The 25,507-nt window shown below is 42.6% G+C and overlaps 1 protein-coding gene across 2 annotated transcripts; it reads left to right on the top strand.

The window, feature by feature from the left end:
- The first annotated feature begins 1,797 nt into the window (after positions 1–1,797).
- On the top strand, positions 1,798–16,125 carry LOC111839818 (leucine-rich repeat neuronal protein 1-like). 2 transcript variants are annotated; one of them, XM_023804071.2, is made up of 3 exons: positions 1,798–2,264; positions 12,745–15,126; positions 15,245–16,125. In XM_023804071.2, coding segments are annotated over exons 2-3 (2,124 nt in total). In that variant the 5' UTR covers positions 1,798–2,264; positions 12,745–13,003; the 3' UTR covers positions 15,246–16,125. The 2 variants fall into 2 exon arrangements, with proteins under 2 accessions (XP_023659839.1, XP_023659838.1); XM_023804070.2 differs by having other exon boundaries at positions 12,745–16,125.
- Positions 16,126–25,507: the final 9,382 nt, after the last annotated feature.

Genomic DNA, 25,507 nt, shown 5'->3' with positions numbered 1-25,507 from the left:
ATGGTTTTTCAGTATTCCATTTGTGAATTAGAAAAAAGTAGCCTATGCCTATAGGTTATTGCTTGGAAGAATGATTAAATTAAAATAGTTTTTGAACCAACACATCCTAAAGATGTCAAATGTCGGAAAATTAGAGTTCCTGCACTTATTTTTTCCCACTTTAAGCACTGCAGCAAACCAACACAGCAATAGCAAAAGACAAAGCTTGAGCAAGAGCTCGAGCTAGATGTGATCAGCAGGCTTTATCCTCGACCGGAACACAGGGCCAGGGTTAGGGTCAGAGGTCAGAGGGCGGAAAGGGGCATGGCCGGAAACCTGGAGGAGGGCTGAAGCAGCAACTGGTGATTGGAGCTTGGGGCAGAAGACTGAGGTGTCCTGTAGACATATCCAAAGCACTTACACCATGTAGCAGCCCTGTGTTAGTTTTTGCAGTTGTGTTGTGCTCATGCCACTCTCTCTCATGGTGCTGAATTTCCATCTACTCAGACTATTCTACTATTATGAAAAGATTCATTTAAGAGTACATGTAACTGCAACGGCAACTGGGAAAAAATAACAGCCTGAGCATTTATGTCCCAAGAGGCTGTTGTATCCTTGAATTAGAGTACCCAGCTATTAAAATGGGTAAATGCTAATTAGCCAGTTAGAAATGACAGCAGTGTTTACACATACCCCATATTTATGTGAAAGCTAAGGATGTACGGATGGATATTGAAATACTGATCCTTTCAATCTGAATGTTTCATCCTGAGAATTGATTGTAATGTTAAAATATCCTGTTTTTTTATATATATATATATAAAAAAAAACATAAAAAAAAACCTGGAAATCTAAATGTGTAGATTATTATAGGGAGCAGGACATGAACCAGGCCTGCCCATAAGGAATTACATGATATAACTTCCACTAGGCAAATTGTTTCATTACGGTTGGTCAGGCACCAAATATTGGTATCTGTATCCCCGATGTTAACCCTGGCATTGGATCGAATCGGCACAAAAAGACAATCGGCGGTATCCCCCCTCCCAAGTGGAAGCTCTGGACCATTCGAGTATAACTTACAGGATTACGTAGTATCAGAACCTCCACCCCCCTCCATAATATAATATGTCTGTTTTCTCCCAAGCTTATGGCAGAAATGGTAGACCTAGAGGAAGTTACCATCGTAAAATCCCTCGTTACGTTGCTTCAACTTATTGCCATTTTTATCAGCGTTTTATTAGCCCTCATCGTACGGAAGGTACTCGGTGCATTTGCTTGTAAAAGTACTCCGAGGAACACTATAACATTTTACTTACAAAGGACTTACTTTCATTAACTTTAATACTGCGGTTCTTAAAATTAACGCCGCATACTCAAAATTTACTTTCCGGGAGGTGGTATTTTCACTGTGCGATATTGCAGATCATTAAAGTCAACAGACCCAACATCTTCCATGTTGCGCACAGCAGTGTACATATGAATCATTTAAAAGCTGCATAATATTGAAGCATTCTTTCAAAACAGCAAATCTGACAGATTAAGCCGTTCAATTCTAAGTCCTGACCTGACACCCTAAATTGATTTTCAATAACATTACACCTATTAGCCAATTTAATGGTAGGCTATTTGATGATATTTAAATAATCCAAGAAATGGACTTTCATGAAACGAACGTTATTACTTTATGCCAAATAGTACTAGTGTAGCACTGTTGCACAATTCCAGATTGCGGGTCACAGACCATGCTAACCTACACTCGGCTAAGAAACACCCCCCCCCCGATCGGACCGAGAGTTCCCGTGCATGGTCCCACTACTGCCTTTGTTTCCATCACAGCAAAACCCCGAAACAGATGGTGCTCTTTTAAAGGAGAGACGGGCACCAGCCGGCACCCAATCCGCTACTGGGATCCAGTTGCCTGGTGAGAGTGGTGCCAGGTGCCATCATAAGAGCCTCGGTCGACCGGGGGCAGCACGCCATGAGGCGGTGCAGCGAGAGGCTCTGGTGCTCAGTGGACGCTTCGCAGGTGCTGAGACGGGGCATCTCCACACATCTGGGCCATGCTCGTTTCTGCGCCTCGTTTTTGTACGGATAATCGGTTTTTATCTGGAATGCGACAGTTGCTGAGCTTATTGTTGTTGTTCTTCTGTGGTTTTATTTTACTGTAACTCCGTCTCACACCCATTTCTGCGTCAGCCTGCGTGCAAAGTGTGAAGAACCGATACTCATCGCTAATGTGAAGGGTGTTTTTCCACTCGGCCATGCATAATCCGCTGTTTAAGGTGAGGCGCATATTTCTGCTCATCACTATTGCTACCTGTGCATAACCACTGACATGCACCATTTCGTTTGCAGCTTGCTCGGTTTTTAATACATGTGGGACACAGGCTAGGTAGGATATGCTTCAGTTAGACGTGCCTTACTGCCTAACAAACCCAAAGCGATGATATAGCAGTGTCTGTTTGATACGTGATGTGTTAATTTAATAGAAAACACACAAGCTTCCCATTGTGTTTAACGGTTCGTCGCAAGGACGCTCCATGCAACAAATTCCTCTGACTATACGACCTAAAACGGGATGCTTAGATCTTTTTAAAAGAACCATTTCGTCTTACGCTGCTGACCAAATGCTGTAGGGGCAGCCAAAGTGATAACGTGATGAGTTTGGTCTCCTTGATCGCAATCCCCGTATCTTTCGAAGGACGTTTTGGAAGGATGTTGCTCAGTTTGGTACTGGAAGACAGTACACATTAATTATCCCATCTCTTAATTCATTTGTCACGAATCTCCAACCTACTGCAGATTATGCTTAATGCCTTCAGCGCAGCTCTCAGAGTATTCAATGGATAACTACAGTGTTACAGTGGCATCTTTTGACTTTTAAAAATAACCCTATCTTTGTTTTTTTTTTTTGATCGGTGTGATAAAATTATGGATTACCTAATGGCAAACGAATTTGAACATGAAGATACGATTTGCTGCTGTCTTTCAGCCCTGTGCGCCGAGTGTATAAAACAGCACCGCCTGTATTCATGTTATTATTTGTTTTAAGGAAGTTCTTAGACATTTCTCCAGCATCGGAGAAATATATGTTAGTTTTTTTTCATGCGCTTGGCTGTGTTTCGATGATTACAAATTCGGAAACACGGTGGGTCAAGAGCTTCATTTTGTAAAACGCAAAGAGTAGAGCCCTGAGATGACACAGCATGAACTTTCATTCACATGCGGAGCGCAGGTTCCCGTCTCACCCGCTTTGCATCCTGATGTGAAGAAAGTGTAGGGTCCTCCTCGCGACTTAAGAAGCTCTTAAAGAAACTTCGATGGAGTCCAAAAAGTTTAGCCGGATTGCGAGGCGGGATGCTGGGCACTGGAGACTCTGCTGTGTCGGTCACTTCGCACAGTGCTCTCCGGTCCATCCAGCTGTTTGGACTCCGGCTTAGTAAAGGTCGGTAACTCGTACACCTTTAGAAGCGTCTGTGAGTATAGGACATTGCACTTAAAACATGGCTCTTGTATATTTACGAATATATTTAAGGTATATTTATTTTCTGAGTGAACTCCCTAAAGAGTGTTTAAAATTCCAGTCCTCATTGCGTCTGTTATTATTATCTTTCTCATGCAGTCTAGGCTCAGCTTGTGGTTAAAAGCAAACAGCCTCTCAAACTTCGTAGAAGTGGATCACAGAAGGCTAATCTGTAACTTGGGGGGAGAGGGGTTTCAGAAGACTGGTGGCCTGTCTCTTTACCCCAAGAAAAAGGAAAATCCAAGCATGATGCTTCCGATTAGGGATGGACAATTAATTCAATTTTAATTTCAATTGTGATTTTTGGCTTCCAACGATTAAAAAAAAAATAAAGATAAAATGATTATTTTTGCATTTTGTTTCACAATGATGCTCCTGTTTTGTATTTTTTTCTCAGTTGAATTATACGTAGAGTTCAAGGAAATCCACTGTTAAAAAGACAAGTTTTTTAAAGTTCAATAAATGCATATTTCCAGAGTCAGTAATCATGTTGAATAATCAATCAGTCTCATTAATAGCCAGCATAATCGTGATTATGATTTTTGCCGTAATCGAGCAGCCCTGCTTCCTACAAGGAATCCATACAGCACCATACATTTGTAATGCTGAGGAAACGTGGGTGAGAATGAATCCAATTTCACAATACAAGGGGCGGTGGGCTACATAACTCTATCCCAGTACAGGGATAGGGGTGTGAGCTGATGGGAGGTGTTTGGGGTCTGTGTTGGAGGCGATGGCTTGAATTTAGTATTTGAGGTGAGGGTCTAGGGAACATGTTTGATATGCATGTGTGCATGTGTGTGTGTAAGTTTGAATTCGGGGTATGTGTAACTTGAGCACTCTTGCTGTATTTTCCAGTGTTCTCTTTTGGTCAGTACACAAGGTGTACATGAGAGACAAATATTTGCCAAGTTAACTGCTCAGAATTTAAAATCAGATTGTTCTGATCAGATATTTGGCTGATGGTTTATTCCCCCAATAGATTTCAATGTGGTACTCTGGTTTATCAGGGCTTCGTATCTGAATTTCTGAACATGTGGCAATAATTAGGAGGTGATATAAACAGCATGGTGGTTAAGTGTGAGTACTTCAAGTTCAGAGTCTTGCCTATTTGTGAATGTTTATTTTGCATTTGTTTTGAATGTTGAACCTCACATGGTTCTGGAACCCCCTGTCTGTGTCATCCATGTCAGTCAATCCTGTTTCACGCTTCTGTCAAACTGCTCGAAGGGTTTGTGGAGAATTTAGAGTCTTACAGAACATGCTGGGTTCTGTGTGCTGAGTGGGGCACACTCTGGCTGGATAGAGGGAGGTCTTTGGTCACAGTTCAGTCCCACGTCCTCCTGCTGAAAGGAAAAAAATACACACAACATTTCAGCAGCACAGCCAGTCTCCATGGCAACCAGAAGAACACAAGAATGTTGCACAGTTTGTGATGCAGATACCAGTAATCACATTTGAAACCCCTGCATAGCCCAGGAGAGGAACCTGGCACACAGCAGTGCTGTGAGGGAGACGCAAAGGTGTCACTTCTACACAAATGCATGGAAAAAAATCTTTAAAGTTAATGTTGTTCTATTTTTAGAAAGGCAGAAATTAGCCTTTGCACTCACGGACTGTTGACAGAGATTAGTTGGAAGTTTTAAGAAAATGGAAAAATTTTTGGGGAAAAGTGTCCAGCGACCTTAATGATCAATTAACAGTTATTTCTGGGGATATAAATTTAAAAGAAGCAAAATATCCTTATTATGGTGTAAAGTGTGAAAAATTCAATAATATGGAACTGTTTTATTGCATTCTGGTTTCTAGGGGTCATTTTGACCCCAAAACATCATTTAGCACATCAAACACATCAAAGGTGGGTTAATGAATTGATTTTTATTCATATTCTGGGTAAGGAAGGAAAAAATGAGCCAGCACATGAACATGAATCATCCCCTGTCATAAGCTATTAAACTGTAAGTTAACTCCTTTAGACAAAGGTAATAATCAAGTAATTAGTCAAATTCTCCCTCTGTGAACATCGGACAATGAAGGGGAAACAGATCTGACCTGCAGAGGACAAACTGGTTTGCTGAGATGTCTGGTGATTCCTTAGCTTTGATCCCATGTCTGAAGGAAAGCCAAAGCATTGTGTATGATTGAATATTTATTAATTGTCGGCATGGTCAAGCATTATAAAACAATATTCCTGTGGTTTGTTTCTGGATTTTACTTTGACAAGGTGGCATGAAAAACGGACAGTTAAGTGAGAGGCTGAAAACTGCACCTGTGGTTTAGGTATGAATATGAGCTGTCATTAAAATTATTCCGAGTTGAAGCAGAATGGGAACAGATTCCGGTCTGCTGTATTAAACTCACTGTTTCTCCTGCTGTGCCATTATCAGTTTGTTCCCCCCATGCTCACTGTGTCCCCCGCACGCTCACTGTGTCCCCAGCATGCTCACTGTGTCCCTCACATGCTCACTGTGTCCCCTGTATGCTCACTGTGCCTCTCATATGTTCAGTGCAGCCCCAAAATGCTCACAGTGTCTCTGGTATGCTCACTGTGTCCCCCCATGCTCACTGTGTCCCCCGCATGCTCACTGTATCCCCCACATGCTGACTGTGTCCCTCGTATGCTCACTGTGTCCCCCGCATGCTCACTGTGTCCCTCGTATGCTCACTGTGTCCCCCGCATGCTCACCGTGTCCCCCCATGCTCACTGTGTCCCCCGCATGCTCACTGTGTCCCCCGCATGCTCACTGTGTCCCCCACATGCTCACTGTGTCCCTCGTATGCTCTCTGTGACCCCCGCATGCTCACTGTGTCCCCCGCATGCTCACTGTGTCCCCCGCATGCTCACAGTGTCCCCCGCATGCTCACTGTATCCCCCGCATGCTCACTGTGTCCCTCGCATGCTCACTGTATCCCCCGCATGCTCACTGTGTCCCCCGCATGCTCACTGTGTCCCTCGCATGCTCACTGTATCCCCCGCATGCTCACTGTGTCTCTCGTATGCTCTCTGTGACCCCCGCATGCTTGTGGTTTCTTTCGCATGCTCAGAATGTCCCCTACATGCACACCGTCCCTACCTGCAGTGCACAGTGGAGGAAAGGCTGTTGGTTAGGTTAGTGTTTTTAGCTCACTCAGATGAGCAGTGTTCCAGGGACCTACCAAGGCAATGTGTTTTTTTTATGGAAGCACCAGCTGTGATTGACAGGTCATCATATGTCTTCCTTCTAAATTGGTATTGATTTTCCCAATGCTTTTGATAAGAGCTCAGGCTGAAATGAGACCATTCATCATTTTCATTGAAGAATGGCTCTGCGTTGAACTGTTGGATGTCTGAGTAGATGAAAGCCCATAGGCTGTGCTTGGTTCAGGATAGTGTGCGTAACATTGGTGAACATAAGTCCTCAGGATATGATGAAATGTTAGCAATAATTTGCCCAGTTTTCTCTATGCTTCAGGTATGAATACATCTATTTAGGCAACCAAGCATGCTTACAGATTTGTGATGTTACCTGCACAGCACCTAACAAAGTTTCTTGTTGGTTATTTCTATCCCACCACGGTGCAACATGTGATTAAACCATTTCAGGAATAATTTTCTGGAAACTTTAGCGATTGTGTATGTCTTGATTGTTTGCCATCTCTCGTCATTCATTAAATTCCTCTTGGCTGAATATTAGTGCTTTAAAGTTCACAGGTAATGACCACTGCAGCATCAAAACCAAAAACAACAGATTTTGTTGTGATAGGGACTGAAGCCCTAAAATACTATGGTCGCTTGTAGAAAAGTGCTCCTGAAGCTAACCACCCAGCGGGAGAGCTCAACCTTCTCTCAGGATGGCACTACCCACTTTTACCCATTGTTCCCAGTGTAATCCCAAAGAGTACACCGGCAGTGTTGTTTACACAAGTATTTTCTTTGCAGCAGAGTAACTAAAGCTTTACAAATCCATTCAACCGAAGCAACCTAATGAAATGAACTACAGGTTGTTTTATTATTCATAGCAGGTGTCAGACAGTTTGTGAACCTAATCTACCATTCAAGATGTTAATAGTGCTGTTTTCAGGTTGGATTGTCATCTCTGGCACTCCACTCGTAAGAACAAAAGTGATGTTTAATTACGCAGTGCAATCTCAGATTAACCTCCAGTTACAATAAAATTGAATATGCAATGGGAAACTAAATAGCGGATTATAAAATAATGCTGCATTTGCACAAGTGTAAATACATTGGAATTCCTCATTACTTGTAAGTCCCATCTGGCTGTCCTTTAAGGCATATACTGATGAGAACGTAGCTTGGGATCACAGTGCACAGTCAGCTATTTATGTAGCACCCTGAAACATTGTTACAGGGTTAAGGACCTTACTGAAGGGCTCAACAGCAACATAATCATTCTATCAACTATGGGATTTGAAGTTAAAATGCTTTTAAAGAATTTAAAATGTGAAGCAATTTAAAATTATATATGTATATATACTGTATGTACAGTGTAATTTAATATATATATATATCTCAGAGAATTCTATATATGATTATATTTAAATTAAAGAAACTGATTAAGACTATCTGAGTAGTAAGTGTATATTTGCTCAGAAAAATAACACAATTTAACATTAGAATACGATCCCTGTCAAAAGTATGGACACACCTACTGAATATTTTTCCAACAAAATTTGTTTTTCAGTAGAATAATTATCCTAAGCACACCGCAAGGTTAGGGAGTAAGTATTATTTTGTAAGCAAGAAAAAAAAATTGAGTGCTGTGACAGATGATCTGGCCCCCACAATCCTTTGGCCTAAACCTTATTGAAGGAATGAAGATGACTCAGATTGAAGAGTAAGAGCAAGGTAGCCAACCTGTGCCCAGAACTAGTGGAGACTCCTTCAGGACTGTTGGAGAAGCATTCCAGGTGGCTACATCTGGAAGCTGGTTGAAAGAATGCAAAGAGTCTGCAATGTTGTCATCACAGCAAAAGGGGGCTGTTGTGAAGAGTCTAAAATCTGAGAAAATTGTGAGATTCTCTTGCTGGGTTGTTCCCTGCCTTGCCTGTAGCCTTCAGGATAGGCTCCGGACCCCCCGCCACCCTGAAAAGAATAAGTGATTACAGAAAATGGATGGTTGGATATATCAGTGTTCTGCAAGATTTTATGAAAATTTATGGGGAAATCCATTAAGGGGAACTAACTCTCTCTGACAGAAAATGCAAACCTGTAAGGCCTGGTTGTTAAACTGGGAATGTGATGGAATCATTGATTTGATAAAAGTTCTAGGGATGTTCATATGACCATACGCTGCTATTGCTTCCAGAGCACAGTGCTCTGAATAAAGCTATCAGCAGTTACATGAACATCCCTGCACAGTGAGACATAAGGTATGGTCAAGTAGATGTAAGCATTCAGTGTTTTCTGTGAAGGGGGGCGGTGTTGTGCACATGATCAGATTATGACTGGAGCACAGAGATCACATGTTCACATTCTGCTCTCTCAGTATAAAAGCTCTCTGACCTCCCATATTTAAAGCATAAATGTTTCACCTTGAACGCCGTGCATGTCCATATGCACAGTGCACTCGACTCTTCTGTGTTCTCTCTGCATCGAAACCACGGCACCAGGCAGAGCAGCAATGAATTCATTGTTTCATTCATGTAAACATGAACAAGGTTCCTGACCTGGTGTTTCGAGAGTAAATTGGCAGCTAATTGAAATTTATTCTAAAGATCACTCAATAGTACATTGTCTATATTGTCCTAATATTTCACCTGTCCTCAGAAATCTCTGCCATGGTCGGCAGGCCATTAGGAGGCCTAATTCTGCCGTAGCTGAACCTGAGACGGTTAGCAGAAAACCGACTGTCACACTACAGGGAAATACCATCCATGACAGATAATCCAGACCCAAGGTGCCTTTTGTTTAAAGTCATATTAAACTGAAAATATGATGCAGTTACTGAAAAATAGCCTTTTTGGGGCCATTAATACAGTGGAATGTGCATTTTCTGAGCAGAAAAATGAGTGTGTAATAAAATAATTATCTCTCCCTAGTTATGAAAGAAATAGACATTTTATAATAGTAGTAGTCCTGCGTACTGGTATACTGTCATACATATACAGTACTGTCTAAAATTTCACTATTTTAATGTGGTTCACCTATTACAGTTTATCAGTTCAGCAATCTAATGATATTACCTCAGTACAATATACCTGTACACTAGTTTAATTCCATTAAAGTATTTCTGTATACCTGTAGACTTGGTTTATAGGATTAATCTAGTACAGAATACCTGTACAGTGGTTTAACGGCATTCATGCCGCACAGTATACCAGATACAGTATAGTACATACAGTACACGCTGCACTCAGTTAGTACCGTTTGCTGATTTTTATGACATCACCTTCATGGGAATCTCCTCTCCTGAGAAGCAAAGGCACTTACTGGGGCTGGTTCATGCTATGTAAGAGAGTCTTTATCCCCACGGGTCCTGCCCCAGAAAATGACCATTTCATGTGTCTTACAGTATTTTAAGAGATGTGCTGTAAATGGAGCTTTTTGGACCCCCCCTCCCCCACCCCCTTTATTCATTTCCATGGTCCTGTGGAGAGTGACAGTTAGAGTAATGAGCCTTGTTATGACACTAACAGGTTCAAGGTTCCTTAAAAAGTATTATTTTGGTGGGTCGCCTCATTCTTGCGCAATTACCTGGCTACCTGGGCCAGGAAGCCATTAGGTTTGGTGATCCTGGATACGGATGGTGGTAGCAGGAAGAGAGTGAAGTTAAGCTGGAGATGTTGGGCCAAGGATGACACTGGGATGTACTGCAGATGAGATGCACCAGCATATCTCTTGTCTCGGTGATTGGAGGTCTCTGCTTTGGCCTGTAAACTCCCCTACTCATGCTTGGCTCACAGCACCCATGCTCTTTGGAAAGGGTTTATGATCCTACCTGGCATTCTTTGGAGCTGACTGTGTCAATTTCCTTCCTAAAGGGTCTGCAGGAGCATCTACGAGAAGCAGTCAACACATAATTAATAGCAGTCCTATTGGTGCACCTGGTCACTCCTGCAGATGTCTCCTGTGATCACTACAGGACATGCCATATGGCTAGTTTAAAAATTCTTTGGCTCACATCTTATTAGTTTTTTTTGTAGGTGGATTTCTCCACTTTGGAGATTTTAGGTATTTTCTATATAGGTTTGTGGTTTCGCCTACCTCTAGGTTTCAGGTGTTATTTTGAGTCATCCAGGCTGTAGGTTTAAGGTTCTCCCTGAGTGTAGGTTTGAGGTTTTTCTGGTCTGTAAGTGGTTCCTCCTACCTTTCAGTTGTAATTGCCTCCTATAGGTGAGTTCCATCTGCTTATAGGTTTCACAGTTCTCCCATATATAAAAGGATTCCTCCTGTTTGCAGGAATGAAGTATTTGTCTGTAGGTTTGAATTGCCCCTTCCTGTAGGGGGGGTTCCCTCTGCCTATATGTTTTGTGTATGGTTGAGGTCACTCCTGATTCTTATTGTCTGTAGGATTGCCTGAAGCTCCATGGACATTGGTGTATGGAATGTCAGACCCAGGGATGGCACAGTAACCTGAAGCATCTCCCCTTTAAAAAATAGTGTGTGTGGAAAGTAAAAGTAATGGTTTAATTGTCAGGCAGGTATTCATAAATTTAATGGAAGTTTCTTTGATTTCTTTATTATTATAATTTTGTTCCTCCACAATTCATCATCTCCATCACCATTCTTACTCTTATTCAAAAAGCAGACAGTACACTGTTGCTTCTGCACTGCTGTGGACTTTCACAAAAAGTCTCGTGCTAGGATAAAAATCTGCATTTAATTTAGGTGGACTCTGAAACCTGTATCACAAGTAAGTCTGTTGGACAGCTGAAACTTGCTGTTTTTTTAAGTAAAATGTTGTAGGTGGGGAAGAGTGATGCAACATGGCATGCTTGGATAGTTGATCTAATAAATGAAATATGCTGAATAAATAATACAGAACAACCTAGGCTTTGTTGTGAAATAATGGCACCATATTAATACACAAAATCGTGTGTGTTTTGTCCACACTGCAGTTTCTACAGTTTACAGAGAACTGCAAACGCCAGTCAATAGCATTTCTGTGCCAAAAAAAAAACGTTTCTGAGAGGGGTCAGAGAAGAACAGCCAGATTCTAAGCTAACAAGAAGGATACAAGAGTAAAAATAACAGCTCTGTACAACAGCGGCCTGCAGAACGGCCTCTCTGAACTCACAACTTGTTTCATGGTTCTGGAGGCAAACACGGGCCCTGCCCAGTGCTAGCTACAGTAGGTGTACCTAATGAAGTGGACACTGACTGCAAAAATCAGTTTTCATTCAAATGCTATTTTAATGACCCTTTATTAATATGTACATTTGAGTGGTTCAGGTGAGAGTCAGGTGATTTGAAACAGCCTTCTGTTTTGCCCATGCTGCCTCATCTCTAAATCTGTCCAGTCTCCCTGTCACTGAAGCTGAAACGGCTGTTGTTGTATTTGTTACTCTCCCATGGTTTGATAAACTCAACTACTAGAATCTTCATCTGGTACTCGAACCCCTGTATTTTCCCTGAAAAAAAAAAGAAAATAAATAAATATATATATATATATATATATATATAAATTGACAATGCACCCACATGATAAGACCCATAATGATGCCAGGAAGCCTAATTATCTGAATTTCAAGGGCCTTTGAGACAGATTAAAGCACTCAGACAAATCCAGCTTTGCTTTAAATGTGCACATTGCATCTGCATCATAATCAGCTGAACAAGCACTTTTTAGCATCATTAATGCCCCTGTACATAATTCATGATGACAAACATGCATTTGACTTTGACAGCATCCCGGGTCACATGGCTCCTGTTCTTATTGTGATGCTTTAAACCAAATTAGGCTGGATGTCCGTTCCCTTCGTTTCTTCCATTCTCTCTCTACTCCTCTGTTGATTTCACCTCCTGGTTGTTTCTTCACTTGCAGTGCTTTGCTGTCACGGAAATCCAGGAAGAGTTGATTTTACTCTGTGCTCTTCTGCAAAACATTTGTACAAATATATATTTCACCACAACACTTTGCTAAAGTTCTTCACCCAAACCTGTGTGTCTCTCTTGGATTGCTCAGACTGGCCTGCAGCACTCAGTATCAAAGTATGTCTCTTTCCTGTAGATACTCCATCTTGTGTGTGGATGTTCTGTGTGCTGTGTTGTAATGCAGAATCTGAACTTTTTGTTGCAGGTCCACTCAAACCTTTTAAACCAGCTGTGAGGAGCACCCAGAGGTTTCAAGTTCATTGAAGTTCATTGAATCTTACCTCCCAAGGCAGTAATAGCTGGTCTCCTAAAGGCAAATTATCTGGCTCAAGGCATTTGAGATATTTCCTGTCTCCCGTTGATGATAGACTAACACCGATTCTTCAGACTCCCTGTTGGTCGTGGAACTGATTCGGTCTCCAGTCCACTCAGGTAGACAGGAAAGACTGCAGGAGAGCAGTGCCATGCTGGGTAGGCTGTGCCTTGGCCTGATCCTTGCGTGGGCAGGACTGCCCTCAGGGTGCAGAGGCGAGTGTCCCCAGTTGTGTGTGTGCGAGACCCGGCCCTGGTTCACTCCTCAGTCCACCTACAGGGAGGCCACCACAGTGGACTGCAATGACCTGCGCCTTACCCACATTCCTGCCAACCTGTCAGGTGACACCCAGGTTCTCCTGTTGCAGAGCAACTATATCGGCAAGACTGGACAGGAGCTGGAGCATCTGTTCAACCTCACCGAGCTGGACCTTTCCCAGAACAACTTCAGCAGCATCGCAGATGTGGGCCTTTCTAACATGTCCCAGCTCACCACTCTGCATCTAGAAGAAAATCAGATCACCCAGATGACTGACCACTGCCTGCAGGATCTGGTCAACCTGCAGGAGCTTTATATCAACCACAACCAGATCAGCACCATTTCTCCCAACGCCTTCTTGGGTTTGCGCAACCTGCTCCGACTCCACCTAAACTCCAACAGGCTGAAGGTCATTGACAGTCGGTGGTTTGAGTTCACACCCAACCTGGAAATTCTCATGATTGGGGAAAATCCTGTGCTTGGCATTACAGACTTAAACTTCAAACCTTTGACTAACCTTAGAAGCCTGGTGCTAGCTGGAATGGACCTTACAGATATTCCTGGAAATGCATTTGTGGGACTAGACAACCTGGAAAGTTTATCTTTTTATGACAACAAGCTAATCAGGGTACCACAGCTTGCATTTCAGAAGGTTCCCAGTTTAAAATTCTTGGATTTGAATAAAAACCCAGTGCACAGGATTCAGGAAGGAGATTTCAGGAACATGCTAAGACTAAAAGAGCTTGGTATGAATAACATGGCTGAGTTGCTTTCCATTGATCGTTATGCACTGGACAACCTTCCAGAATTAACCAAACTGGAGGCGACCAATAACCCTAAGCTATCATATGTGCACCGCCTGGCCTTCAGGGATGCGCAGTCACTAGAGAGCCTCATGTTGAACAACAATGCACTGAATGGCATCTACCAGGCAACTGTAGAGTCGCTGCCTAACTTGCGAGAGATCAGCATTCACAGCAACCCGCTGCGTTGTGACTGTGTCATTCAGTGGATGAACTCCAACCGGACCATGATCCGCTTCATGGAGCCACACGCTATGCTCTGTGCCATGCCACCAGAGGTTAGGGGTCAGCATGTGCGTGAGGTGCTGCCACAGGATGCTTCTGACCAGTGCCTCCCCATGATCGCTCATGAAAGCTTCCCCAACCACCTCAACGTGGACATTGGCATGACCGTTAACCTGGACTGTCGTGCAATGGCTGAACCTGAGCCAAAGATCTATTGGGTGACCCCTCTGGGGAACAAGATCGCCGGAGACATCCTGTCAAACAAGTTCCAGCTTAGCAGAGAGGGCACCTTGCGCATCACCCATGTGCAAGTTGAGGACTCAGGAAGGTACACTTGTGTGGCTCAAAATTCAGAGGGGGTGGACACTCTAGTGTCTGCCCTCCGGGTCAATGGAACACTCTTGGATGGCACGCAGCTCATGAAGATTTACGTGAAGCAGACTGAGTCACACTCCATTCTGGTATCCTGGAAGATAGACTCAAATATTATGACCTCCAACCTGAAGTGGTCATCTGCTACCATGAAGATTGATAATCCACACATCACCTACACTGCCAGGGTGCCTGTAGACGTCCATGAGTACAACCTCACACATCTACAGCCTGCTACAGAGTATGAGGTGTGCCTCACTGTGTCCAGCATTCACCAGCAGATGCAGAAGTCCTGTGTGAATGTTACCACCAAGAGAGCCAGCTTCACCGTGGAGGTTTCAGAGCAGGGCACCAACACTGCCCTGGCTGCCATCATGGGCACTATGTTCGCTCTCATCAGCCTGGCATCCATTGCAGTTTACGTTGCCAAACGACTGAAGAGGAAGAACTACCATCACTCCTTAAAGAAATACATGCAGAAGACCTCCTCCATCCCCCTGAATGAGCTCTACCCACCCCTGATTAACCTCTGGGAGGCAGATAGCGAGAAGGACAAAGAGGGCTTCTCGGACACCAAGCCCACACAGGTTGACACAACAAGAAGCTATTATATGTGGTAAAATCCAGGGGTCTTTGCTTCTTGGAGCACAAAGTCACATTTTTTGCTTTTATTGTGCAAAGGTTTTTAAAAAAATGAACATTTCTGTTTTTGTTTTCCTTTTTTGGAATTTCAGATTTTCCAGTGATGAAAGCTTCTTAGCGTAGGATATCGCCTTTTCCTTTCTCGTCCTTCTCTGACACTGAAAATGGCAGCTCTGTTCAGCTATCCTAATGTTTCAGTTGCTGAGCTTCATCTCACTGAGACCGTCCATGAATCGCGCGGCTTCCGTCGCTGTGGTTCCTGTCTCTGCCAGAACAGCGGAAGCCACAGCGCCGACTCAAAGCCTCTTCTGTTTCTGTCCTTAGCAGCGTTTTTTTTTTTGGGGGGGTTTTTTTTTGGGTGGTTGCAATCTTTTTTTTTTCTCCTTCATAAAACAATCTAACTGTTGTGCACTGAGACACGCGTTTGTCCACAAACTTAAAAATAAGCTGACAAGGTAAATTTAGACTCAATATACTGCCTGTTAAATGCCATTAGCAAATGTGCTGTAATGATGTATCAACTATGGTTTCAACCTTTTGAATTTTAACACAAAAATTGACTTAGTACATAGTTTGCAGATAAGTACTGTAAACAACCAATAGAAATGTAAATGTTTAAAGACAATATCTAGGTAAGTAGAATACAAAGCTTTTTTATTACTTGGTTTATTTTTTAATTTGCTAGTCTGTCAATGACCACTTGAATTTGTTGTGATTTAAACACACACAATATGTTGTATATTGAGGAACATACTAAAATAAATGATGGTTTACTTCTCATATTTTTTCTAGAAGACTTCACAAATCCAGTATTCTTACTAGATCTGTAACTTTTTAGCAGAAAATCTGAGTGAGTCATAAAGATGCAAATGTATGGCATATATTTAGTGTCTTATTGCATATTTCCCTATTCCATTGCATAGTTTCATCAAAAGCAATTTCCATAGATGACAATAAACTGGCTGGACTTAAACTGGATTCTTCTTACCGTAACTGGCCCATAGAAGGGTAACAAGAATGGCCTCTAATTCATTTGCCATTGTCGTCTGTGTGTCCATATGTGTACATGCAGTCTGCATGGTGTGTAAAACTCAAATGCATTTCCCTCCAGAAACGTAAAGACTTGCACATATTTTAAACTGTATTGTCCTGCTTTTCTAGGGTGTTAACTGTGATGTTAGGAAGACAGCGGGTGCAGAAGGAAGATCGATACTGAATGTAATTTAACAAGATACTTTGCCTTTATTGTGCATGACTGCGTGTAGAGAGGGAATTGGCTGAATTTTCATGTTGTGCTCTCGACTTTGACTGTCCTTATAAAGATGTCCTTAAGAATGCCCGGGGCCAGAATCCGTTCCCCGTTTAGGCTCTAATTACCTTAACGATGGCCTCTGAGAAGCCAAGGACCATCCCTGGAAGGAGCAAAACATCATGTTCAGCAGCAAGCAGAGCAGGTTGGTGAAGAGCAGAAGGTGTCTATTGTTTGCTGTCTGGGTCTGCGCTGGGTTTCATGGCTGCACCTGTCTGGGGACCCTGGAGAGAGAATACATTTTTTCATCTGTTTTGTTTATGTTATTATATTAATTGTATTTACATTTTATTTTTTATTTTTTTCTTCTTTACAAATATCAAAACAATATTCATAAACATAGTTAAAATATAACATTTCAGGGTTGTTTCTTTCATTTAATGTCCCTCTGATGAACAAACTCCCAGTAGATCTATTCTGTTTTGAGGCTGGTCACAGAAAACCATGCTGAAACTCAAATCCTGTTGCCTTAAAAGCAGTGTTTTTTTGTGCGCAATCAGACAATGAACTCGCTGTCGCCACCTACTGGCTACTTTGCACGGCTGACATCTCTCACAAGTTCGCCATAGAGTACCGAGGAAATAAGCTGCACTGTGGAGCATTTCTTCCTAGGCTCCAGGGCCTGCCTGTAAGCGTAAGTCCCACTGTCTGGCCCTATCCTGTGTGTGCTGCAATGTGTGTGTGTGTGTGTGTGTGTGTGTGACACACAGCAGGAAGTTAGCAGATCATAAGCAAGGCATTAAGTGATGTGCAAACCCATGCAGAGGTACAGGTACCGTTGTTTTCAGCTCTCAGAATGTCAACACAAAGAGTACAGCCTACAGACAGAGCTAAGGATGGAATGAAGAAAATATCTGCTTAGACACAGAAGATGCAACAAAACAGAGGACCAGTGCCATTATCGTGTAGTGCATTATTCTAAATTTACTATTTTGATACTTAGGGAGGTCGCCAACCAGGATTATGAGATCGTCATGGTGGGTGCAGCAATGCCTCGTACCAGTGCATACTCCCCAACCTGACCTCTCCTGATACTAGCGTCATAGTGGGCCTGAAGTCTATCTCTGGAAGCACAGGGCACAAACCAGGGGATTCCCTGGATGTAATTCTTATATTTCAAAACATATGAGCTGAATTGCCGGCTAATGGTTTCTTGTAACACTTGGTTGAACCAATCAGTTGAACGATGCTTATGAGAAAACTTCTAAGGGTTATCTTATAGACGTCCAGTTTCATATGTTTGTTAGATGGGTGGTGTGAGGGTGGTCTGCTTCGAGGGGGTTTAACATGGGGTGGTAGTCAAGGCAGACATGCTTTTGGACTGGGGGTGCAAAAATGACTGTGAAAGGTGGCTTAATGTTGGTTTGTAAAGAGCCAAGCAGGGTGGGATACAAGACCAATTGACCTTCTCCTCTGAACATGTCAAAGCTGAAGGCACACACATCCTTTCCTTTAGGAACATCAGCTTCCTGGATCAATTCTGGTGACCCAATCATTTGGGGGTTTGTTTTTCAAATAGATTACAGTTCTGCAGTTATATAAAGTTCGAAGGAAACCAGAAGAATTCTGGATCATGGCAACAGCACAATGCATAGGCAATCATCCCTAGATCTGGTTTGAGTAGAAAACCTTTTATTTGCAAACTCATATTCATCTTTGACTCTTAATTCTGAGAGCCATGTCCCTGGTATTTCTGGAAATGGCTTCCCAGTTAGTTATTGAATCATAGAGAAAATTTATATGATAACAGTTTGTTTTATACGACTGTGGAGGCTGTGTTCTGCTTTTCTTGCCTTTCTGTTGCGCCCTGTTGGGTTCACTTCTGAATTTATGCATGAACATTTCCAAGCAATTTCTACACTCAATCAGCAGAGACTGGGCAGACAGGAATAGCAAGGATTCTAAATAACCCCCTCCCAGGTAAACAGTGGGTCATTTCTATCTTAGGTGTATGTGCTTTTGAAGCCCCTGATTTTGAATACTTTTAATGAGGCTTTTAGCCCAGATGATACTTAGCTACACATGGTAGCATGACCATGTTGACATCCAGGTGTCATGCTATGCCTGTTCCTTCTTCACTGTAACAAGTAACATTTGACATGAGTCTTGGAACGAGTCTAAGCATTGGGGTAGCTGGTATAATTGGAAGAGATGCTTCATATGAAACTAGGACGAAGAAGCACATTCATAACATCTGACTGAAAACTCACAGGTCAGCTTTAGTCATTTTTGCTTAATGCTGTGGAAGCACTTTGTTGATGCTGGTTTGTCAGTATGAGCTATTTCCCATAATCCAAATGGGAGGGTTTCATTCCTTATTGGTTCTGTTTATAGGAAACATTCCTGCTTTGGGTTGCCATGTCTAGGTATGTGTGTGAGTGTCATGTGTATTTGGTGACTTTTAATTATGAGCGTCCCCCTGCAAAGCAGAATTGAGTTAATCTGCTGTAAATGATCCACTCCTGTGCCTGAATGGTCGTGATCAGCAGCACTTCGATAAGTTTCTGGGTAAAAGAGGCAGTTCCACTGAACATGCTGCTGTTTGCTTGCCTGATTAACGGACGCCTAGTTACGGTTGCCCCTGGAAACCATTTTTAAATTACCCTGGAGCACAACTTAGAGATATGCTGCTGTGATTAGAAGAGGTCAACATGCTTGCATAAAAAAACACATTCATACTGTATATACATCATTATAGATGCAGGAGTTCCCCTTTTTTCCTGCATTATTTCTACACATCCAAGCTGCTTGTCAAATTCCACACTCTTATCTTCTCCTAATTGACCCGGGTTAATTAATCACTGCCAGTTCAGATTAGGTGATGATTCAGATGATTTTCTGCATGAAATGTTTCAAGATTTAATAGTGACATACAAGTGTTATTGATCAACATGATTTCTGAAGTGTATCTTAATAAATGCTACTAATACCGGAGATTTGTAGTTTTCTTTCCTAAAAGATGTGTCAGCAAACGTCGCACTGATACTGCCTACATAACTTACTAAAAAGAAATAGGAAGGAAGCCACAGATAAAAATTGCAAAAATAATTATTAGTCTGTCAGTGGTGAATAATTCCTCTCATAGTCCACCACCATTTTGAAACACCCACCATCACGCAGAGGGTATGAAGCAGAGGCTCTGAGTGACGTTGGACAGGAAGCCTATCTGTGAGCTGTGGATTTTTAATTATCTCTGGCAGGTGGAATCACCCCCACCGCGTGCGGGCGAGTGGTACAGCCTCCACGCATGGGGTTCCCACACCAGCCAAATCGTGAGGGCAGCGAAAATTCTACTGAACAAGGACATCTGGGCCTCTAAAGCTAGATCCTTTTTTGGGGGGGGGGGGTTTCTCTGGTTTAATGTGCAACCCAGATATTAGGTGCTATGTGTGTAGTTGGGTTATTTTACATATTACAGCTGGTGTGTTCATGTGTGTGGTCTCCATGTCACAACACACGGAGCGGGAAACCACGAGCTGGAATCCAGGAAGTCAAGGAACACGGGGTTTATTCAGGATGTTACACAGGGAAACACGCAAGAACGTTGAATGACATTACAATGACCAGACTGGGGAAACAAACTGAAACGCAGACTTAAATACACAGGACTAATGACAGCAACTCAAAACAGCTGATGACACAGGGATTCCACACGAGGTAACGAAGGGGTGTGGCACACAGGAGCATCAAATGAACAGGGCATGACACTCCACTCTACCTGGACAAAGACCTTCACAGTGACTTTTAGAATGGGGGGCATTAAGACTTTTAATGTCACATATATTTCTGCCTGGGAAAAAAAGCCAGGGTGACCGTCTGGCATAGCATTTTAAAGTCATAGACCTTGTACTGAAGATCTCACCTTCATCAGAGATAATTGGGTCCCAGGGGACCCTGGATTGCCTGGCATCCTGACCAGGGTGTACTGCTGCCAGTACTCAGTGCTACCTGGGATACACGGGACACTGCATGATCCTGACCCAGATGCATGATCAGAAGATGGATGAATGGATGGATGGATTAGTCCTTGAATTGTCAACAAATCCTTGGACCATGTGTGTGTGGTGATAAAAGACACAGGTTGTCCATCTATTGGACCGTGACATTGTCTGAGGAATGAGTTAGTCCCACTGATGCCCTGCTGGCATTTGTCATGTCACCTTGCTTCCTAACCCAGTCAATTATCCCACTGCTCTCTTCAACCACCTCATTACTCTTCCCCTTTGCCACAAATGCCCACTTCTCAGAATATCATGCATACACTCATCTGCATAAAATATGCATCTCAATTATATTATGAGCTTTCATGAATATGTATATTGTCAGCTGCTATTTATTTTAAAACTTCCGTAAACTATTTAATGCCTGAACTTGAAGTAACTGTTTTTGGCAGTATGGGATATTCGTATATCTTTAAAGATTCTAAGCAACATTTTCCAAATTATGCATATAGTTAATAAACAGTGGTGATTGTTGAGTCTGCCTTATTAGCCGTGTTAACAGAACCATCCATAAGGAACGTTTTAATGGGCTGGATTAGTATTCCCGCAAAGAAGTAATCTGAACCGAACTTGCTTCATATGTAATGTGACCGTGCCAAGAACATCATTTATCGGATTATGGGATGGTTTCCCTCGTGGGGAGTGTGTGAGTGTAATGCCAGGGGTGGCACTGTTATGCTTAAACGTTTGTGCTTTACTTCTGTTTGCCTTTCTCTGTGAACTGCATAATTAGGCTGTTGTATTTGTGTGTTTTATTGGCTGCCATTCAAACATTAAGGTCTCTTAATGTTAGACCACAGCTAGGAAACGCTGCCTAAACAGCTGCTGGTTCACTCTAGGATGGCAGTGATGTGTTTCAAGAGAGAAGAGCAGCTTTAATAAACAGCTTTAGATTAATTACCTGTTATGCAAATAAATAATTATCATTAAGGGCTTCAAAGGAGAGAAGATGCTTCTGGCCACGCTGCCAAATTAGCATGAAGCTGTTTGCTTTAATTTCATTTTCTGCTCCTTTGGTTTCCAGTGTAGTTAAAAAATGGAGGGGGTTGTACGTTCATTGTTCTTGTCTTAAGCCTCACACTCTTGTGAGTACTGAGGCCTGTGCTCATTTTGGCTTTCTGCTGCACCGGTCAAGTCCCTGAGTTCTCAAAACGATGAGTATAGACTATGCTAGAAAGGGACAGAAGTTATGCAATGTATCCAATTCTTGGGGACTTGGTCACATAGCAACCAGACTATCTGTCACACCATGCTGATGAGATTACGTGAAACAGCTACGCCAATCATAACTGTCAATCACACATACAGTATGATGCTTTCCTCTTACGGAGGTGGAGGTGAGGTAGAGAAGCTTACCTCTCAAAATTCTATGCATTTGAAATATATCTTTATACAAATAAGAATGACTTGTACTAACAGAGGTGTCCCAGTTCCCCCTGATGCATAAGTAAAACTATTGTATACTGATACTTATTCTGATTCAGTGAATAATAATGGACTTCTGACCACAGAATTTAGGATCTACCTGGGCAGTGTGTGGCTCAGTGAGCTAAGCCTGTGTACTTGTAATCGCAAGGTTGCTGGTTCAAACCCAGCCTCAGCATGTCAGTGGGTCCTTGAGCAAGGCCCTTAACCCCCAGCTCCCTGGGCACCCCAACAGGTGGCTGCCCTTTGCTGACAACTTGCTCTGCAAAAAGAACAAGTTGAAGGAGGCATGAAAACAATTTCCCCACAGGGATCAATAAAGTATCAATTAAATTCAGGAATCTGACTCTCCCCTCTCTCTTGGCCTGCACTACAGTTCATACTTTTCAGGCCACACAAAGTCAGCGTGTAGTTAGAGTATGGAATAGTCTTCCTGCTATTGTAGCAGAAGCTAATACCCTGGGTGCCTTTAAATCAGAGCTAGATAAGATTTTAACAACTCTGAGCTATTGGTTAAGTTCTCCCCAAACGAGCTTGATGGGCCGAATGGCCCCCTCTCGTTTGTAAATTTCTTATGTTCTTATGTTCTCCAGCTGGCCAGGTGTTTTCTGTAACCTTTTGGAGGATTTTTGAGATAATTATTGGGGAACAGAAGCAGCCAAGGGTGGTAGAAGACACCCACAATGGCATCCATCGTCCTCCGTCTGACATTTCCGCTGCATCTTCATCTTCCAGCTTTCTGCTTTTCAAACAAATCTGCAGGAGATAGAAGTGATCGGAGGAGAGAATGTCACAGAATGTCACACATCCTTCCATCAGAGTCTGAGAGCTCGTGTCTTAACTGGAACTGACACAGAGGGTGTTTATAGCACCTGGAAGGCCTGTGTGTTATTGCGCCACATTGAGAGAATACATTATTCCTCACAGGGAAAACTGTGGTTCAAGGTCAGAGATTTAGCATATTGTACCAAGTGTCTTTTCACAAATACAGTCAAAGACTCCACCATCTGGTGATGGTAGTGTTAATAATAGATGCCCGTTGCACAGAGCACAACATGAAGATGGAAATATAGTGCAGCTTTTCACAGTGACAATCTGCTCTGGGCTGGATTTATCGCCCTGAAAAATCAGTGCCATCCTTCATAATGGCATCAGGTATTCAAAGGGGTCATAACCTGAATTTCACTGCTCCTTTGTCTTCATCATTTTATGGACTTCCACGTGCATTCTGGTTAGAATATTTCCCATAAATCAGCACCAGGGCACATGGGTTATTCCAGAAAAGAGGAAGCCTTTCAGTCTTGTTTGGTTATTTGCATTTTTAATATGTAAGAGATGGTAAAACTTTAAGTAGTGCAGGGTAAAGGTCTGTAAATCTTAGCAAAATCTGGAGCTTATTCTGAAACTTCAGTACCCTCTGTAGAAACTTTGAGACCAGAACTGGGACCCAGAAGGTCTTTCTTTGTGGCCTTATGTTGTCGAATCAGTGTTAATTGTAAACATTCCCTATATGCCAGTCCTTTATTGGTCATTTATGTTTGCTCTTTCCTTACCTTGGATCAGGAGCGTCCTTTATGATGTAGGGGGAGCAGCATTGCATGCAGTATTCTTGGTGAGGTCATATTGCCTTTTCATACTTTTCATCGTATCAAGGTATTGATGGAAGTCCCTAAACAGTTCTTCAAATTGGCTGCTGTTACCTATGAATTATTCATAAGGTCTAACACCTGGGGTGCACATACATATTTCGTCCATTTTTGAGTTCTAGAGAGTAATTAGAGAGTAACTTGAGCGTTTACTTATTAATTGTGCCCAGGTGGTTTACACGACGGGTGCAGACTGGACATCTCACACTATGGAAGCCAGTTGTTGGGGCTGTGCTGCGGAGGAAGACCTTTCCTGAGAGCACGCCCAGATTGGACTTCTAACATCATGAAAGCCAGCGGTCCGGGTTCCGTTCTGGCCAACGAGCTTCTCATGCAGCTGTGTGGCCCCCATCTTGGTGCCTTAATCTCAGTAAGCCACTGTGGGGAGCGTGGTGTGCCACACCTCATGCTGCGGGGCTGGTTTCCGTGGCAACCTCCCTCTGTTCCACCTGGTGAAGCTGGCAGCAGTGCATGAAACAAGCCCCACGCACTGAGAATGAAACACCGTCGCCAAGGTCACCCCCCTCAGGCAAGGAACCACAAAGACACCTTGTACGTTGGGGCAAGTTGCAGAGGACGCCCCATGCTGTCCTTTTATTTTAGATGCTGTTCGTCTTCCAAAGGCATTTTCTTACTACTGTAATTCTCTGACCTGTACTTCTGAAAGCTTTTAGCGTGGGAATTTATTTACATTTATTTTTGTACAGGAGTTGCTGTCAAACTCTGAGGATTACAGCTGTCACGGGAAGGCACATTTTGGAATGACCTTGTGAACAAGCATGGTAATTTTTTAAAGTTGCTTTTAATAGAAGCCAAATGAATGGGAATAGGGCAGAAATAACTGGTACACTATTAGTTAATTATTGGAACTTGTTTTCAACTGTTTTTATGTTCCACAGCTTCCCTGGGTCCACTAAAAGTTATCAATCTATCTGCCAGTAGTAATTAAAATGATCATTTTCTACCAGAGAACATAATACATTACAGATGAAGTAGCAAAAAATGTGAGTGGTGTGTGGTTCAGTGGGTTTGGATGCTGGACCTGTAATCAGAAGGTGACTAGTTCAAGTCCCAGGCTCAGCAGACAGACTTCTCTATTGGCCTCCTAACTCCTAACTGCCCCATGACCCTACTCTCTCAAAAAAACATGTGTGCCTCTTTCAATAAAAGCATCTGCTGTATAAATACAAACAACAGATCTTGGTTTTGATCATAATGTTAAAGCTGTTTCATCATGTTCTTGCTGATATTGTGAAAGGTGCTTTTTTTTTTTTTTTTTAAACGAAAGCATTACAATGTTTCATTTTCAGTTTCACTTTCAATCATTGGAAATTTAACTTGTACTTTAAAATGTTCTTTACTGTAATACTTAGGAAACCAGCCAAAAAGGGGCCTGTTATTGATCCAAGGGGACCTTTCCTTAGAGGTCCAGCTCTATAATCACTCAGGAATGCTGATTTGCTGGATCTTTCCTGATTGGGGGATTTGGTTTAGGTTACATATTACGGTGAGGCTCTTTAGGTTACAGGACACTAAACTTTAATTCATTGCAGTCTGAAGGTGTCTCTCTGGGTGGGTGCTTGCTTTCTGCTTTCTGCATTGGCCTTCAGGTCAGCAGTGAAGTCTCACCCAGAGATCAGGCGCTATGTGCTTTTGAGGAACCACTCCCTATTGGGGATGGGTTTTTCCATCCCCAATAATACTATAATACCGGTAGACTAGAAGGTACGTTTTTAAAAAAGCGGGTGTAGAAACTCCAGGAACGTAATAATGGATAATACATTATGTGTAATACTTTTATGGTATAATCTGTGAGCGTGTGCGGAGTCCCTGCACCTCTCAGTAACTCCATCGTGAACTGCAAACATACAGAGGACAATGCCTTGGTGCTCTTAAAAACATAAGAACAAGAAATTTACAAACGAGAGGAGGCCATTCTGCCCATCAAGCTCGTTTGGGGAGAACTTATCTAAT

The sequence above is a fragment of the Paramormyrops kingsleyae genome, chromosome 8, assembly GCF_048594095.1.
Source record: "Paramormyrops kingsleyae isolate MSU_618 chromosome 8, PKINGS_0.4, whole genome shotgun sequence".
NCBI classification, from domain to species: domain Eukaryota; kingdom Metazoa; phylum Chordata; class Actinopteri; order Osteoglossiformes; family Mormyridae; genus Paramormyrops; species Paramormyrops kingsleyae.
This window is presented reverse-complemented; position numbering and strand designations above follow the sequence as displayed.